General features: G+C 36.4%; 3 protein-coding genes across 3 annotated transcripts; all 3 read left to right on the plus strand.

Moving 5' to 3' along the window:
- The first annotated feature begins 419 nt into the window (after positions 1-419).
- LOC140782604 (uncharacterized) lies at positions 420-1,715 on the plus strand. The gene has a single exon (XM_073129266.1). It carries the CDS (start codon positions 489-491, stop codon positions 1,410-1,412), a length of 924 nt encoding a protein of 307 aa, XP_072985367.1. The 5' UTR covers positions 420-488; the 3' UTR covers positions 1,413-1,715.
- A 7,846-nt stretch (positions 1,716-9,561) lies between these two features.
- On the plus strand, positions 9,562-10,452 carry LOC140795876 (uncharacterized). Its single transcript, XM_073148691.1, has one exon. It carries the CDS (start codon positions 9,562-9,564, stop codon positions 10,450-10,452), a length of 891 nt encoding a protein of 296 aa, XP_073004792.1.
- Positions 10,453-15,990: 5,538 nt separating this feature from the next.
- LOC140798802 (uncharacterized) lies at positions 15,991-17,132 on the plus strand. The gene has a single exon (XM_073152858.1). The coding sequence runs from the start codon at positions 16,083-16,085 to the stop codon at positions 16,947-16,949; it is 867 nt and encodes a 288-aa protein (XP_073008959.1). The 5' UTR covers positions 15,991-16,082; the 3' UTR covers positions 16,950-17,132.
- The last annotated feature ends 1,844 nt before the right edge of the window (positions 17,133-18,976 follow it).

Raw genomic sequence — 18,976 nt, forward strand, 5'->3', positions numbered from 1 at the left:
CTCTACCACACCGAGACTCCAGTGGTCACGACTTCCTATGTCGCTTCTCTAGAAATTTTTGCTCACAGCGACGTCCGACACCAAAAGGCTGCGTGTTTGATCGGAACACCCAACGGCCGCCGTCTCTGGCGTGCGCAAGAAGAAAAAACTTGCTATTTCCTAATATACCTCACGTATCCATCGGTCAACCATTAGTCATTAGCCATAAAATTGGTCAACGAAAAATATATTGCAGAGGGTACGATGGTCATTCGTCATCTCATCTAGAAATTCATGGGCCCAAACGTCTTACGTCATCGATTACAATGCCGGGGGGGGTCAATAATCTTTAGTCAATCCAATTGAATCCTTTCCAAGTTTCAACCTTAATAGAACTCTCTCGAGTCCCTTTGTATACAAACGTCCTTTAAATACCCACCCCACCCCCATCTTTCCCAAACCCCTCGAAATTCATTCAAACCCCATCTCCCTTTCCCTTCTCTAGTCCTATGGGAACTCTGGTAGGCCATGTAGCCCCTGGCTTTGGCTTCCTTCTAATTGGCTTATGGCACCTCTTTAATCACGTCAAGCTCCACTCTCTTAAGCCCAACTCCTACGTTGCGCCGCCATGGTTCCCCTCTCCTCTGCTGAGGCATCTCGAGCTTCTGCTAATAATCCTCGGGAGCCTTGCTTCCATCGCCATGGAGCTCGTCATCGGCCCCGCAGCCCACCAACCTTTCGACACGGACGGCACCATCCCATCCGACCATCTCCACAACTTCGAGCACGCGTCCATCTCGCTAACTTTCCTCATCTACGCCTCCTTCTCCATCCTCCTCGATCGCGTCAAGGCCAAGAAGCGCGACGCCATGACCCAGCTCCTCGCTGCCTTCGCCTTCTCGCAGCAGCTCCTCATGTTCCACCTCCACTCCGCTGACCACATGGGTGTTGAAGGCCAATACCATTGGCTTCTACAGAGCGTTATAGTCGTCTCTCTGGCTACGACGCTTATCGGTATTGCTCTACCCAAGAGCTTCACAGTAAGCTTCGTGCGATCCGTGAGCATAGCTTTCCAAGGTGTCTGGTTCATCTTGATGGGGTACATGCTCTGGACTCCGAGTTTGATCCCCAAAAATTGCTTCTTGAACCACGAGGACGGGCATGATGTGGTTCGTTGCCACAGTGCGGAGGCTCTAAGCCGAGCTAAGTCGCTGGTTAACCTACAGTTTAGTTGGTGCCTGGCAGCCATGGCTGTGTTCTCTATGTCGGTCTACCTGTACTTGAACAAGTTGTACCCTGAGGAGCCAGAGTATACTCCACTGATGAAAACAGAGGAGGAGGAGGAGGAGGACTTGGAGGCACAAAAGCTTGGGGAGTCACTGAGCTTTGTTCATATGAGGGAGGGGTTGAAGTCTATAAAGCTTGAGAGGTAATTAGAGGAATTAAGAGGGACACTTTGTAATTAATTGGTGAATTGTTTGGTGAATTCTTTTAGTTTGTGGTTTCTCCTAGTAAGCCCCAGTAAAGCCCTAGAAGAACCCTTAATTTCTATAGTTGAATTTATAGTTAAGGTATGGTTTGGGTCTCTTTGTCAAAGTTGTTAACGTTTCGTAAAAGGATTTGTTTGGTTGCCTTTTAAATATAAGTTGACCATTATGTGTTGGCAGGTTTGGTAGGTGGGGTCTGTTCCTTTATTCAATGTGATAAATAAGATTATAATTGCAAGTCTAGAGCAAGCAGAATTGCTAGCTAGTTTGATACCATAGTTATGTGGCAAACTCCAATTTGTTATTGTGAGAAAATTCTTCACATCTATATAAGAATACGGAATCCAACCTCTTAATTGGAGAGATCAATCCTCCTAATGTTCAAACTTCAAATGAAATCGCCCGATCTAGTACACGAAGAATATAAAAGAGAATAATATATAGTTGGATAATCATCTTCTTCAAAGGCTTGAAGACAGTGACAGGGGTGAGATGAGACTGTGAGCTTTGTTAATATATTTATAGGTAGCCATGAGATTCTTTCATTCGTATATTATATTTCAAGGTGGATATAAAATTTTGCGTTAGTTGCGTATCGAGTTTCTAAACATTACACTACTTGGGCCAGTTCACTGAAATTTTGTAACTGGAGACCGTTGATCGTTGGTGATGGTGAGTAAATATTTCTAGCGTTTTTTAATTGATAGTTAGTTTCTTGTCATTTCTGAGCAATTCCAGTGGACCATTAGACCTCACATAAGGAAAACGTAAATTAATTTGCCATCACGTCTCTTAATCAGCACAAATTGGTCTTGATAGTCTTGTCTAGACGCCAAGTAATTTCTTCGTGATTCGTATTTAATAGGTTTCTATCGCAACGGCTTATGATCACATCGATGACAGAGATTGAATTGCTTACAGATTATGGAGTCTTTGATCATTCGGAGCAAATATAAAGATGTGGATCACATTAAGTGTTGCATTCAAAGTTACCCAACTTGGAAATGGTCTTCGTGATAATTACAATCTTATGTTAAAAGAATGGAAGAATAGAACGAATGAAAACTTCACGAGGATAAAACCAAAACTTTGACCAAGACTTTACTTCCATATATTTCACTGGAACCTTCGAAATTAGAATCATCAATATACACCTTGTGACGTAAAATAAGGGCTACGAATGAGGCTAAATGGTAGATTGCCCTCTAAAGAGATTGGATGGCATCTTGAAAAAGTTACTTCCGTGAGGAATATAGTCTAGAAGGACATGGATAAGCCTGCCTGCTACTTATCTTATCTTAAGATCAAGCATACTTTAGGGGGAAACTCTACTTCCCGTCATGAGCCCATAGATTTATCCTAAATCATGGGCATATAATATTTTAATAAAAAAATCATTAAATCTGACTATCCTTATATAACTCAACCACTGGTGACATCCTATTGTGGTGGCGTGCCAGTGTAGTAAACTTGCCACGGTAGAATAGCTAGAATTTTCTTTAGCATGAGCACATGCATTTAGTGTAGGCATTAAGGTGAATTAAATATTACTGAGATAATTTCACTGCCGCCCATTGAACTGCAACTCATTTTTATATAAACTTTCTAACTTTTTTTTATGGTATACATACATCTTCTAAACTATTAAAATTTTTTAACTTATCTAACAATGATAAATATATTAATATTACTAGATGCTCATCTTTTAGTATATTAATATTTTTTTCTGTAAAATAAAAATATGAATTGAATAATATGTGAACCATGTGATAACTTGGGAAGTATGTGTGTGCCATAAAAAAAATTTAAAAATATATATAAAAGATGAGTGATAAAATAGAGAGCTTAAGTAGTTAAGTAGAATTATTCCTCTGTTGTGATTGCAAAGAATAAGACATAATAAATATCTATTTAGAATAGAGAGAGTAGAAAAAGTTCACGACACGGCAGGTTGATTTGCCAACCACATCGAGCCGCGGTTGCAAGTGATACAAGATTGTCGTGTAGCGTAATATAATGTTTTCCCCTACTTGATGCTTAATGGCTCACAGCATTTTCGAGTCTTTACACCAAACTTTTGTATATATATATATATATATATATATGTCCACATTATGGGTGACAAATGACCTTGAAGGATCCGCGTAGGCTACATTGGGCCTCTTAAATAAACTTGGAGGGATGAGATGAAAAAAAATAGGAGCATAATAGTAGGTCAAAACCAATCTCAACATGAAAAAAAAAAAACATAATCAATTAACTAACATTTTGAACTACGAAAATAGAAACAAAGGAATTACCGTGGATTCATAAAAGAAAAGGTGCAAGCCTCCATCAAATCAGTTTCAAAGTTAAGGGAAATTGTTTTCACAATTAAAGCCTTCTATAATTAGAATATATATATCGTAATGGTCTTCCATATTAGAAGAGCACGTACCCTAGTTAGATCACGAATTATAAGCTAGAAATCTTTCGTGACGCAAACCAAAACAATGTAAAGTGCTCACGTACACTTCAATATATTTGGTTAAATTTCCTTTCTGCTATTGGGGTTTAGGAAGGTTTCTAAGTCCTAACTGTTAAAGTGGTTACCTGCGGATGTATGAAGACAAATGAAAAACAATCGAAGGTGAAGTGCTTAATTACGTTAATGTTGCTATCGTTTACCAACATTATAAAGTGACAATTTAGTGAATAGTTTAAATTATTAGAAACGATAATTTTTATATTTAATTTCATTTTTTAAATTTAAAATATTTCTAGATATTTAAAATTTTTTGATTTAAATGAGTGAATGTCTTAAAAAAATAAGAGGTATATCTAATAGAATTCGAACTCAAAATCTCTCCTATATTACCTTATGAACTCACCATCCAATTAAAAGATTAAGTTGTTAAATGACGATTCTTATATCCCAACATACACGACTAAGACGTTGGGCTTTTTCCATCGCGTTAAGTTCTTTTCTTCCTGGTTTCATTGTTGATAAGCAACTGTGATCGAGATGTTTTTGATTTGGACCAATCTGCGGTTGTCCAAAAGCATTTCTTCTGATCTCTAAATCCTGTGGGCTGCCATAGTAATTGGATTCGTTAGCGTGTCACTGCATTTTAGCTTTTCAGTGTCATCTCATAAGCTACAATGAACCATTATCGTAATAATTTCCCTGGTATTACTTTTCATGCATGATAGTACTGACAAGATAATGCTCCAGCAACACAGCGTTGATGGCATAAAGTTTATATTCGAAGTCTAATTCAGTTCTTTCTTGTAGCAAGTGCCTCATAACGTACTTGTGAGAGAGAAAGGTTGGCTTTATATTGTTTAATTTATTTGCCTTTACCGACTGTTATAAGAAGAAAACCACGTATGTTAATTCTTATTAATATTTAATTAAGTAATGTATAGGTATGACAAAGGATACTTCATGTCCCCAGGCTTCATAATTATAGGCCCATAAATCCAAGTAGTCCAAACCAAAGATTACTGCAATAAACCCAAAACAAAATCCAATTAATAAAACATCACAAAAGAAGCATTAAAATATAACACGTACGAAATTAACAAATCGATCGCTTACGCGAGAGAATTCTTAAGAGCAGGAAGGAGTAGGTCAGGGTGGGCGTCTGTGACCCACAACTTGGAGGTGACGAAGAGCTCGCCGCAGGATTGGATGAGTTGGAGCCGGATGGCTTCGGAGAAATGGCGAGGCTGAGAGGTTGTTCGGTTCGATATAGAAAGAGCGGCGGTGTCGAAGTGCCGGTGGCCCCCGGAACGCGATGGCGTCGAGGAAGACGGAGACGACGTCGGATGGGAACGTGCATGGCGGTCGCGGTTCCGAGGCCAAAGACTGGCATCTTGTGGCCCGAGTTGAGGGTTACTTCTAGGATAGGTGACGCCATTATTGTGCTTTGGGAGGTGGACTTCTGTTTTCTTCTACTTCTCACTTTCACTCGTCCCTGGGCAAATATGAGAAAAATGTATATAGGAGATTTGTAAAAATATATTTTGAACGAAAAAAAAACGAGTATAATAATATTTTATTTTATTTCTTTAATGTTCTGTTAATATTTAATAAAGAATTCACATGGCAGAAGGGCAACTCAAAACGAAAAAAAGATAATGAAAAGGTCTATTAACTCGAAAGGGAAAAGGAAAATAAGAATTAATGACTTATAAAAATAAACATATATCATGTTCTTAGAGCAAATCACTCATTGTTCTTCATAACCTCATTACAGTTCTAATAGAGTATTTTAAATTATTTACTAAACTACTAGACTACTAATCTAGGGGTGTAAATGAGCCGAGCCCGAGCGAGCAGATTCAGCTCAAAATTAATTTTGAGCCTTAGAATTAGGCTCAAGCTCAGCTCAGAAACTCAAGCCGAGCCTGAACAGGGCTAGACCAAGCTTGAGTCTTAAATGAATCTATCGTTAAGCCTTATTCAAGCCGAGCTAGATTGAACCGGATCAAATCAGATTTAGCCCAAACTGAGCCAAAGAAGAAAAATAAAAAATAAAAAAAGAAGAAGGAGGAGGAGGTGGAGCACCGTGCTTGCTTGTCACTACCGAAAGAGGAGAAGAAAAATGAGGAGGAGGGGGTAGGGCTCTGCAGCATCAGCACTCTTTTTACCGAGCCTATCGAGATGGTTTTAGCGGCTCGAGCTCGACAGCCCTAACTACTATATTGATCATGATGAACTACAGTTCTCACTTACCGAAGAGAAGGGAAACTGCCTAAATTAACTCTCTCTCTCTCTCTGGATCATTGGCCGTCATTTGGTCCTTTCTATCATTCGAATAAGTTGGAAACCTTTTTAGTAATATTTTATTTTCTTTCAAGCCAATGTTCATCAAGTTTTGCTTGAAACCAACCAACTGGGATGCAGTCACATAAAGTTGTTTTTTAAGTAAAGTTGCGTAGAGTTGTTTTTAAGTAAAGCACTTTCATTGAAAGTGATTTAAAAAGTCACTCTCTCGATTATCAATTTCTTTAAAAAATTTCTTTAAAAATAATAGAATATTTTCATAAAAATACGAGTTTGCTTTAAAACGTATTACTACGTAAATCATTATTCAAAAAGTAATTTATTAAATCGCTTTTGGAGACCAAATTTTAGCTTGATTACATGGCAAATAAAAATATGATTTTTTTAGTACAAATGGAAGAGTAGTCAAAAACTATCGCAATGTTCATATACTTGATCATCTAATCTAAATCCGTCCGAATTTAATTAGGCTAAGCCCGATAGGTAAAGTCCTTACTTATCTACCCGCCTTGCTACACTTGGCTTTTCCTATAATTTTTTTAGTCCCACATCAAATATTTTCTCGACAAAAGTCAACTAAACATATTAACAACGGGCGGCTCAATATGATAAAATATATTTGATAATATGACTCAGTAATTCAAATTACTCTTAGCCTAATATCTCATTGATCAGTAGGCAGCAAGGAGCTATCTATCATATTGTAACCCACCTAAACAAGACCAAGCCCAAGTATATAGCAGGTGGGCTAAAACAAATGTCTCAAGCTCTGTCAACCTGAGAAGAGGGGCTCAAACCTACCCCGGCCTGCCTGTGTGAGAGTCCATGGCCGAGTGTTCTTTTATTATTTCCATTTGGGAAAATCCACGGCCTAGTGTTCTTTTATTGTTTTTGTTCGAGTATATTCACGTGTACGATGCTTATATATGATATTGGGCTCTAAACTAACCACTAAGCTTGTTGCGGCTGAATTCAAAAGAGTGGCTTTTCTGAATCGTACGGTCATAATTAAATCAACGTTCCTGAAATTACACCAGTATGATTTTATTTATTGTTAATCATCCAACACTACATCCTAAGTCGTGCAGTCTTATTTTATTATCAGATATTATTATTATTAAAAAAAGACAATAACGCCACTGACGAGTTTCGTATTGCTGTTGTCACGGACACGTCATGTCTTTTTTTCTTTTTTTCAAATATATTATTTTACTAGACACAGCGAATATTCTTCAAAGTTTGGCGCTTCTCATCGCCTGACCAGATTTAGATTTACTCGTCTCCATCTGATCACTTCTTATGAGAAAGATGGGAACAAGCTAGCCTCCTATCATTTTACCCTTTTAATAAAAATAAAAAAATGGCTTGCATATAGGGGTGAAAACGGTTCGGATACGGATCGGATAATGCTCAACTCATATCCGGATCCATATTTTTGCTCCGGATACGGATTCAGATAATACAGATATTTTTTGAATATGGATCGAATATTAAATAGATACGAATACCAATTGGGTATGAATTAAATCTTAATCGAATACGAATACAAATCGGATAAGAATCAAATCTTAATTGGATACAAATATAAAATGAATATATTACTAGCATCTATACATAAAATGAAAACTCATAAAATCAATTAATGAATTCACGGCAGAAACAATAAGATGCATACTAGCATCTATACTTAAGGTTCTTGGTTATCTATTCTACACATCTATTATACAACATATGTAACGTTATAAAGAATATGATATATCAAATAATGAATGCCAATTTGGTAAGATGCAACTTCTACCCATCTGGTTGGAACAAGTTTCCTTTGAACCTGCATAGTTAACAAGGATATCAGATAAAGTTTAAGATATGAACACATAGAATAAAAAAAGTAGAGTATTAAGGGAAGGTGCAATTAAGAAACTACAGAATGTTAAATTTGAACTGTTATGATACATAACCACTGAAATGATTATTTTCAATGTTTCTGGAAAGATGAAATCAATAAGCATCACAAAGGGTAAGAGAGGGATGGAAAATATCCAATTACATTGAACTTTGAGTATATATGGCTTATAGGACAATAGTGGAAGATTTGCTAATAAAGTCATTTTGTAAGTAACTGCAAAAAAGTATCGATATAAAAATAAAAAATTCAAAGATATGCACATCGAAATAATTCAAAAGAAAAGAGGATGGAAAATGTTTTAAGGCAAGAACACACCAACTCCCAAACCTCATCAACTCGTCCAAAACCATCTCTTATGGCGTCGGAGTTGTCAGAACAGTCGGATACGATGGATTGTCGAAGAGAATGAGGGGAGAGAAATGGGGACAGCGTTGGAGTCATTGAAGGACTAACTGGCAAAGTCGTCGCATAGCCGGAGTGGATGGATCGTCGGAGAGAGTGCGGGACAGAAATGGGGATGGCGTCGGAAACGTCGGAATCGTCAGAGTCGATGGAGGACTAATTGGCGAAGTCGTCAGACAACCGGAGTCGACGGATCGTTAGAGAGAGCGAGGGAGAGAAATGCGGATGGGTTTGAGAAGTGGCGGGTGGTGATGGTGCAGAGGGATTGAGGGATTGAGAAGTTAGGGTGAGGGGTTTTATCTTAACGAGTCGGATTGGTTTTTAAGGGTAAGATATTTGTTAATATTTTATAGTATATGAGTAAACGGATATCCGATATCCGTATCCGTATCCGAACAGATAGACTACACCCGTATCCGGATTCGAATCCGAATATTTTTATAAACTGCGAACCGTATCCATATCCGCATCCGGATTGGATAAGTTATTTTAACCTGTATCTAATCCGATTCGAATCAAATAGCGAGTCGGATCGGATTTAATCCGATCCGTTTTCACCCCTACTTGCATATGATAACAGAAAACAAAGGATGCTTTGATTATCAACCGATCCCCAAGAGGCGAACGGTGGTGGGCCATGAGAATAATGGTATAAAAAATATTGTCAACTTATAATCTCTGTCAGAAATTGATAAGATTCAGCTATTAGACTACAGTGGTGGGCTTATACAATAGTTTAAATCGCCCAAAACCCTTGAACTAGTACTCGAGCCTATCTTCTGCGCTCCTTATACAATTACAGTTGAGCCGATCCGTTAAATAAGGTACGCGGGCCCGTTGTTAGTGTACTGTAGTATGTTTATTTTATTTTTAATTATCTACAGCAGGATGTTCAATGCAACGTCTTTATATATTCCCCCACCGCAAAGAACGCCCTCCAACCTCATTCCATCTCCCTTTTCCTTGCACTACTCCTCTTTCTTTCTTTCTCACAACCTTTCTTTTAATTAGAAGCCATGGGATCCTTAATAGGCCATGTAGCTCCTGGCTTTGGCTTCCTTCTAATTGGCTTATGGCACCTCTTTAACCACGTCAAGCTCCACTCTCAAAAGCCCAACTCCTACGTCGCAACGCCATGGTTTCCCTCTCCTGTTATAAGGCATCTCGAGCTTCTGCTGATAATCTTCGGAAGCCTCGCTTCCATCCTCATGGAGCTCATCATCGGCCCCGCAGCCCACCAACCGTTCGATACGGACGGTACCATCCCGACCGTCCATCTCCACAACTTCGAGCACGCTGCCATCTCGCAAACTTTCCTAATCTGCGCCTGCTTGGGCATGCTCCTCGATCGCGTCGATGCCAACAAAGAGCGCCACGCCATGACCCAGCTCCTCGGCTCCGTCGCCTTCTTGCAGGAGTTTCTCATGTTCCACCTCCACTCCACTGATCACGTGGGCATTGAGGGCCAGTACCATTGGCTTTTGCAGACCGTTATATTCGTCTCTCTGGCTACGAGTCTCATCAGTATCCCTCTGCCCAAGAGCTACGTAGTATTCTTCGTGAGGTCTGTGAGCATAGTTTTCCAAGGCGTTTGGTTCATCTTGATGGGGTGCATGCTCTGGACTCCCAGTTTGGTCCCAAAAAATTGCTTCTTGACCGAGGAGGAGGGGCGTTCTGTGGTTCATTGCCACAGTGAGGAGGCTCTAAGCCGAGCTAAATCGCTTGCTAATCTACTGTTTAGTTGGTGCTTGACAGCCATGGTTGTGTTCTCTGTGTTGGTCTACTTGTATTTGAACAAGTTGTACCCTGAGGAGCCAGAGTACACTCCATTGGTGAAAACAGACGAGGAAGAGGAGAGCATGGAGGCACAAAAGCTTGGGATTAAGTCACAGAGCTTGTTCAAATGAGATCTGATGAAGAACCGAATCTTAGTTTTCTTTAGAGTGTGATTTACTGTTCGTATCTAGGGGTGGAGTTTATGTCAAACAGTTATGTTTCCTTTCTCAGCTATGTGCCAGATTATTTTCTATGTTGTAATGAATCCCCTGCACGGGTTTTCCTTAAAATATTCTGAAATAGGAATCATCAGTATATGTCTTGCTACCAAAAATAGCACTGGAAACTAAATGTTAGGTAAAACGACTTATCAATCTCAATATATATATATATATATATATATATATATATATATCAATTCTCCCAAAAACAGATTACAGTGAACTCCAAACATGCACATATAACGCTACAGTAAAAAATTCTTTTAAATATCAAATCATTAGAAAAAAATAATTCAAATTCATATATCATATATGTATGTATAATTAATTTAGAAATTGGGTTTTAGTCCAGACATCAAGGTGAAACTTATTGTCTTAGCCTCAGTTTATTTATAGAATAAAGATAGAATAAGTATAACTATTCTAAATTTTAATACCAAAAATAGAGAACTAATACTAGTATAAGTTTTATTATAATGTTTAGTTTAATACTAGCATAAGGAGTAATAATTTATATTTAATGTGACATACACTTGATATTACAATATTGAAGAATAATAAAATTATATTTAGAATTGATGATGTTTTAAATCAAATGAAGAAAATACCCTTTAAGTATATGTTAAAGTGGTAGTAAGAAATAGTATTTTTCTAAATTTTTTTTATTTTTTTATTAAAACTGTAAATTGTAAATATTCTATATATTCATACTAAAAATAGATAAATAACTATGCACCATAGAGTAATACAGAGTTATAAGTCCGCATTGTAGGATAATACGGGATTATAAACTCGCACTCTATAAAAAAAATAATTACATTTTAGAAGATATAAATAGACATAGGTGATTATAATCATATTCTATAAGTGAACAAGGATTATGCTTGAGATGAAAAAAGAACCAAAAACTAGCTTCCAAATCTACACCGGGAAGTGCCTGTTTTTGGGTTGCTTGGCCTACCTCATAACTAAAGCGGAAGGGGGCAAACGGTATAGTTAGGTCATCTAGAAGGCAAGCTATCATTTGATCTTTTAGCAATCAGATGAGTACAATCATTATTACTTTTAGAACAAATTATTTTTTCATTATTCGCATAAAACTCCAGAACTAAAAAAAAAAGAATTATAAAAAAAAACCATATAAAATATTAACTTAATGAAGATGAGTATATATGATATCGAGGTCAAAACTAACTACTAAACTTATGGGGGCGTTAGTAATATACAGGTGTATTACTGTGACCTAAGTTAAAAAAAACTAAATCAATGTTCTTGAAAATTAATCACGTGAAGTACATGTGCAGTCCAACAAAACACACCGGCATTTCGTGGATGTCTTTTCGATACATCGTGGATTGTGCAATCTTTTTTTTGTAGCGATATATATTAAAAAAAACAAATAGCGACACTGACGACTTCCAGACCATTTATTGTTGTAATGCTGATAGATTCCCATCTGTTACTTCACAAGGCTGAAAGATTCCCATCTACTACTTCACGTGACTATTTTTTAATTTCTGCTCTGTTCACCTCAATATTCCAATTTCATCAATCCTATCATTATATTTCTCTATTATAAAATAAAGTTATTATACTATTAAAAAACTATAAATATTTGCATCAAAAATTTACTTAGTTTTTAATTTTATGAGGGAGGGTCATTTTCGATTTATCCGGAGGTTTTTTTCTTATTTTTTTCAACTTTATTCTTTTATTATTTAATAACTTATTAAATATTGATTAGGCACTATAATAAAAATTGAAATAACTCTAATAATCTTTTTTTTTTCATCTTCTTACTTCATATGCTGTTTTTTTTTCTTTTTCTTCTCCTACTTCTTTTGTTGCTGCCCGTTATATTTAACTAGTGTATAGAAAATATATAGAAAAATAATAAAAATTACTAAAAAAATAATAAAAATTATTATTATATTTATAAAAATTATTAATATATTTTTTCTTCTACTTTTTCTTTCTTTTCTATTGTTTCTTCTTCTTTTTCTTTTATCTCTTAATCATTCTTTTCTTATACAATTCTTTATAATTGCTCTTTAAGTAATAAAATAAGAGATTAATAAAAAATAGTTGCGAGATAATTAGGATTAGTTAAATAACAAAAAATTATGATTATTATTTCTATGTAAATTCCAACGGTGAAGTAAATAAATTATACAATGTAAAGAAAAAAATAATAATGAAAGTTATTAAACATAAATAAAAGTTATTATTATATTTACAAAAATTATTAATATATTTCCTTTTTCTTCTTCTTCTTCTTAATCTACAACTAGTTCTTCTTCTTTTACTTATATCTCCTAATCGCTATTTATTTTTCTCTATATAAGTTTATTTAATCACTCTTTAATTAATAAAATAAGAGATTAATTAGAAATAATAGTGAGATAATTATAATTAGTTAAATAATAAATGTATGACTTTATATGATTATTATTTGTTCTACGTAAATTATAACAATGAAGTTTATAAATTCTGCAATGTATAAGAAAAATCAAGTTATTATATTTACGAAGGTTGTTTATATGTTTTCTCCTTCTTCTCAATCTCTTTCTATTACTTAATTGATCTCTTTTTTTGCACAAGTCCATCTAATTACTTTTTAATTAATAAAGTAGAAGATTAATCGGAGATAGTTGTGAGATAATTAGGTAATCGTCTCTTATCTCACCACTAACTACGATTTAGATAGATTTGTATAGTAAAAAGAGAGAATAATTAAGGGATAGAAGTAGACTAAGAAGAAAAAAACATACTAATAATTTCACAAATATAATAACAAACTTTCGTTGTTTTTTCTACTCTTTCTGTACACTACGTAAATATAAAGAGAAGTAGGAGCAGAAGAAGAAAAAGAAGAAAAAATTATAATAATAAATAACAGCAACATATGAAGAAAAAGATGAAAAAAAATTGTGTGGAGTTATTTCTTTCTCTTATAGTGTTCTATCAATATTTAATAAGACACTAAATAGCAAAAGGATAAAATTAGAATAAATTAATGTCAAGTGCAAGAAAAACTGAAAACAACTATGCCTCGCAAAATTGAAAACCAAGTAGATTTTTTTGTGCAAATAACTCAAAATTTTATGAGAACCTCTGGAACGTTAATCTTTCATTACAATATTCTCTCTAAATTTTAAATTTAAATAAAATGACAAACAGGATAAACTATTATACTCATGATAAACATAACACCTCATCAATTTAACCACTAAACGTCTCATTTTTTAACACAACAAGAGCAAGCAGCAAGGAGGCGCGAGAGTACCCAACTACCCTCAACTAACTTATAAGTTTATTAACCCTAACAAGACGACTTTGCTACAACTCCCTTGATATATATATATATTTTTTGTTAGGATTCAACCATTCAAATATTATATTCTTTTCTATTATTCAAGTTCTCTATATAAATACCGCAATGAAGTTAGCTCTAAAGCACTGAAGCATTCAAACACATTTTCCTACTTTGACAGCTGGCAATAGCGGCTCTCCTCCTCGTCACCTCTCGCTCTCCTTTTCCCTTCGACGTCGTCGTCGTCGTCAGATCTCGAATCCACGGACGAGATCGGCCTCCTCTCCATCAAGCGCTCCGTCTCCCTTGATCCCTATGCCCTCCTCTCAAATTGGGATCACGCCACCACCGCCCACTGACCACTGCGATAGCGCGGTGTCGCCTGCGCAGACTCCAGCCGGTGGGTGACGTCAATCAATCTCACGACTGGTTGCGTTTCTGGGACCCTCCCTTCCAACCTCAGCAATTTGACAGAGCTCCGTTATCATACAATGCTTTCCCCACCGAGATCCTGGTCGTTGCTCTCGGAAACCTTTCCCATTTGGAAGTGCTCGAACTGTAAGGCAATCACTTCTCGGTGGAATCCATGGACTTGTCCTTGAACCACTTCTCCACTGTAATCAACATTAGTTCTTCTGCCCTCTGTCGATTTCTTGCTCAATCTGAAGCTTTCTAGCAATCTTTTGATTGGTTGGATTCTACCTCAGATTGGAAAATGTGATCAAAGTATGTCTGTTGCTAAATGACAATTGATTTAATGGACCACTTTTTGGTAGCTTCTTTGGATTTTATTAGGTTGGGAGAGGTTTTGATGTTAATTTATTATTTATGAATCAGAAAGTATCGACAGAAAGGAACGGAGGGAGAAAGGAAAGGAAGGGAAGGATGGACAACTAAGAGTTAATGGAGAGCTAAGGGTTGGAGTGAGCGAGAGAATGGGAGGGAAGAGAAGCAAAGTGGAAGGGTATTTTGGTTCGTTCCTCTCGAACCAAAATAAAATTTGATGATGTTTCCCTTCGAAACGAAGTCATTTTGGCCAACATTAACATGAGTGCCACATAATCTAAGATATCCATAAAGCAGACAATAAATATACTAATGAAAACATGACATTGAAATAAATTGAAAGATCAGGAGGGGACATTATAATGAAAAATAAGTTTGGGAGTCTTTGTAAAAATCGAATATAATTTAAGGAGTGTATGTATAGTTAACTCTGTCAAATAAAATGTGTCACATAATTAATTTTAAAACCTTTAAAATTTACTTTATTTTCAGTTATAAGAGGTTTCCGAGACAGAGTAAAAGATAGTTTTATAGTTTAGAGAGTTTATGTTTATAACAACAATAAAAAGAAGAAAGGCATATAAAATTGAGTGATAATTTAGTATCTTGGTATAATTATCTAAAAAAATATATATGATTTGAAGTGGCGGAGATGCTCAGGTCTTCTCTCGTGGGTTTGCTTCGTGGCCTCTTTTAGTCTTTCTTTTGTGTCGAGAAAATGCATTATAGCTTGGAAGACCTTATTTAGCGATCTTTTTATCACCTTGCTTATTTCGGTGGTAGCAAAATTTATTAAATAAATATAAATATGACTCTTTTATTAAATATAAACATGACCGCTCATTAATTAAATAGGCTCTACACAGTCATTAGGTGATATAAGCTATTTGAATCGATATAAATCATATGATATTAAACAAATTTATTCATTTTATAAATAAAATTTTATAACATGATAAATGGATTATTTAGTTATAAACAAATTATCATGACATCTAGGATTGATGGATTGAGTTATAAACATATTAAACGAAGTGAGATAATAAATGCAAACATAATCCATTATAATCTAGTTAGGCGATCTAACTCATTTATATGCTATGATGAGTTCTTTTCGATATGAAATAGACGCATGTTGTAACCTATATGATATGGTTCCTGGTACGGTGGTTGTACGCGCTGGAAGGCTTTAAATAAAGTAGGACTGATGTATTCTGGTTCTTCTCATTGGGCTGACGAGCTTTTGTACAACTTCACTTCAGTTACGCCGGCCCGTTAAATAACTAAGTTGGGCCCATTAATTACTTCGCCTTCTATAAATTCCCCCTCCCCAGGCCCCAACCCCAACCCCTCCTAACTCCTATTCCTACCTCATTCCATCCCGTCTCATCTCTCACCACCTTTTCCCCTTAACAACCCCAATCAAACTGAATTATAAGCAATGGGATCTTTGATAGGCCATGTAGCACCTGGCTTTGGCTTCCTACTAATTGGCTTATGGCACCTCTTTAACCACGTCAAGCTCTACTCTCTCAAGCCCAGCTCCTACGTCGCACCGCCATGGTTCCCCTCTCCTCTACTGAGGCACCTCGAGCTTCTGCTAATAATCGTTGGAACCCTTGTTTCCATCTCCATGGAGCTCGTCATCGGCCCCGCAGCCCACCAACCGTTCGACACGGACGGCACCATCCCCTCCAACCATCTCCGCAACTTCGAGCACGCTTCCATCTCGCTAACTTTCCTCATCTACGCCTCCTTCGCCATCCTCTTCGATCGCGCCAATGCCAAGAAGCGTGACGCCATGACCCAGATCCTCGGCGCCGTCGCCTTCTCGCAGGAGCTCCTCATGTTCCACCTCCACTCCACTGACCACATGGGCGTCGAGGGCCAGTACCATTGGCTTCTACAGAGTGTTATATTCGTCTCCCTGACTACGACTCTTGTCGGTATTCCTCTGCCCAAGAGCTTCATAGCAGCCTTCGTGCGGTCTGTGAGCATAATTTTCCAAGGCGTCTGGTTCGTCGTGACGGGGTACATGCTCTGGACTCCGAGTTTGATCCCCAAAAATTGCTTCTTGAACGACGAGGATGGGCATTATGTGGTTCGTTGCCATAGTGAGGAGGCTCTAAGCCGAGCTAAATCGCTTGCTAATCTACTGTTTAGTTGGTGCCTGGCTGTCATGGTTGTGTTCTCTATGCTGGTCTACTTGCACTTGAACAAGCTGTACCCTGAGGAGCCAGAGTATACTCCATTGGTGAAAACAGAGGAGGATGAGGACTTGGTGGCACAAAAGCTTGGGGACTCATAGATCTCTTTATTCCTATATATCAGTGGGGGCTTTAAGCCTATATAGAGCTTTGTGTTTCGTAACAGGATTTGTCTGGTTTCCTTTTAAACATATATTGGCCTTTATTAATTGGAATGTTTGGTAAGTGGGTCTGTTACTTTTATAGCTGTGATAAATAAGACTACGATTGCAAGTTTATGTGAATCTAAATGACCAAGGAGGCGTTTATTTATACATGGATATGAGTCTTAATTAGGATCATCCTGCAATCCCTTTTGCTAGTGGTTAAGCCTAATATTCAAATTTTAAATGCGATCAACTTGTTTACTGCACAGAGTTGGTATTGTGGTTTCGAATATAAAGGAGATTATTCATTCCTATCTTAATTTCCAAGGTAGATGTAAAAATTTGTGTTAGTTCCGAGTCGTTTTATACTTTTATAAACGTTACACTACTTGGGCAAGTTCACAGAAATTTTGGAACTGGAGGGCGTTGATGTTGGTGTATATTTATTTTTAGCATTCTTTAGTCGATAGTTAATTTCTTGTCATTTCAAAGCAATTCCAGTGGGCCACTGGACCTCACTTAAAATATATATATATATATATATATATATTTAAAATCGATCACGTCTCTTAATTAGCACAGATTGGCCTTGATAATCTCGTTTAGACGCTGAGTAATTTCCTCGTGATTCCCTATTAGTTAGGTCTCTATCACAACGGCTTATGTTCACATCAATGACGTATATTGATTGGCTTAAAGATTCTGGACACTTTGATCATTGTGAACAAATCTAAAGATTTGGATGACCATAGTAAGTGTTGCCTTGAATCGGCTTCTTGTTTGAGCTACGTCGAACAAGTTGTAATCAAATAGAAAAACAGGGTGCACTAAATCATACGGATTAACTAGAAAATAGTACTCCATTTCATGATAAACTAAAGTTGATATATATATATACATATTGTTGGTTTGATTATTTAACAATTTAAACAAACGTATTTAATATATTACAATAACTATTCTTTTTTTTAGAGATCACGAAATATAACGATTATTATTTTCTAACAATATATATTAAGGTATAGTGGGATATACATTATATTATCTAATATCTGTTCAAATAAGAGCTGCACAGGAAGGAACATATAAAACGAACTCTTAATCTCTCCTCTAATACCATTGTAATCTAGACGTTGGCCTTTTTCTACTGCATCTAAGTCTCTTTCTTTTCATCGTGATGACTACCTCGAGATGCTTTGATTCGGATCGAATTGTTATCCAAAACATTGCTTCTACGTAGTCATTGGATCCGTTTGGATGTCACTACTCACTACATTAGCTTCCATAAGCTACAACGAACCGCTATCGTAATAGTTTCCGTGCATGGGATTACTTTTCGAATGAAATAGCTAAGAAATATTCTTTAGTGTTAATCTCGTGCATGATAGTACTGACAAAGATTTAATGCTTTAGTGACACGAAAGGCCTATAAACTTTTTATTTAAAAGATAAATTATATATAATCTAGATTAGATAACTATATTAGAACGGATCCAAATCATATACTGCATGCAAATATGATACTAATATAAAAAATTTAGCAAGGAATTTAGATATCCACCATGAGGTCCATGAGGACTCTCTAACTGTCAGCTTTTAAGGCCATTTAATAGGTATGATATAGTTGGGATTAGTAGGAAGTTCGTGGGTGAAATTTGTTTAAATTTTCTTAATGTACGTTACAATCTTGGGCTACGGCTCAGGATTATTGGGTCAATCCTTTTGGGGGATTCTGGACCTCTAGAGTAAATTATATCCAATGCCGAGTTATCTTGCGTAAACTTCACTGTGGACTAAATCTCTTCCTCGAAAAGTTAAAAACAGAGTACAAATAGAAAGATTTAAATTTAAATGGGAAGGATTTGAAACAAGGGGTGGTCTAGGTGAAACTAATAATATCTTCATAAGTAAAGCATTTAAATTAGTATATTCGAATGAAGTTATAATATTCATGTCAAATGACAAACGAATCTAAAAAATAA

Source organism: Typha latifolia, chromosome 1, assembly GCF_019914945.1.
Source record: "Typha latifolia isolate L0001 chromosome 1, TyphaL0001v2, whole genome shotgun sequence".
In the NCBI taxonomy this organism is placed as follows: Eukaryota; Viridiplantae; Streptophyta; class Magnoliopsida; order Poales; family Typhaceae; genus Typha; species Typha latifolia.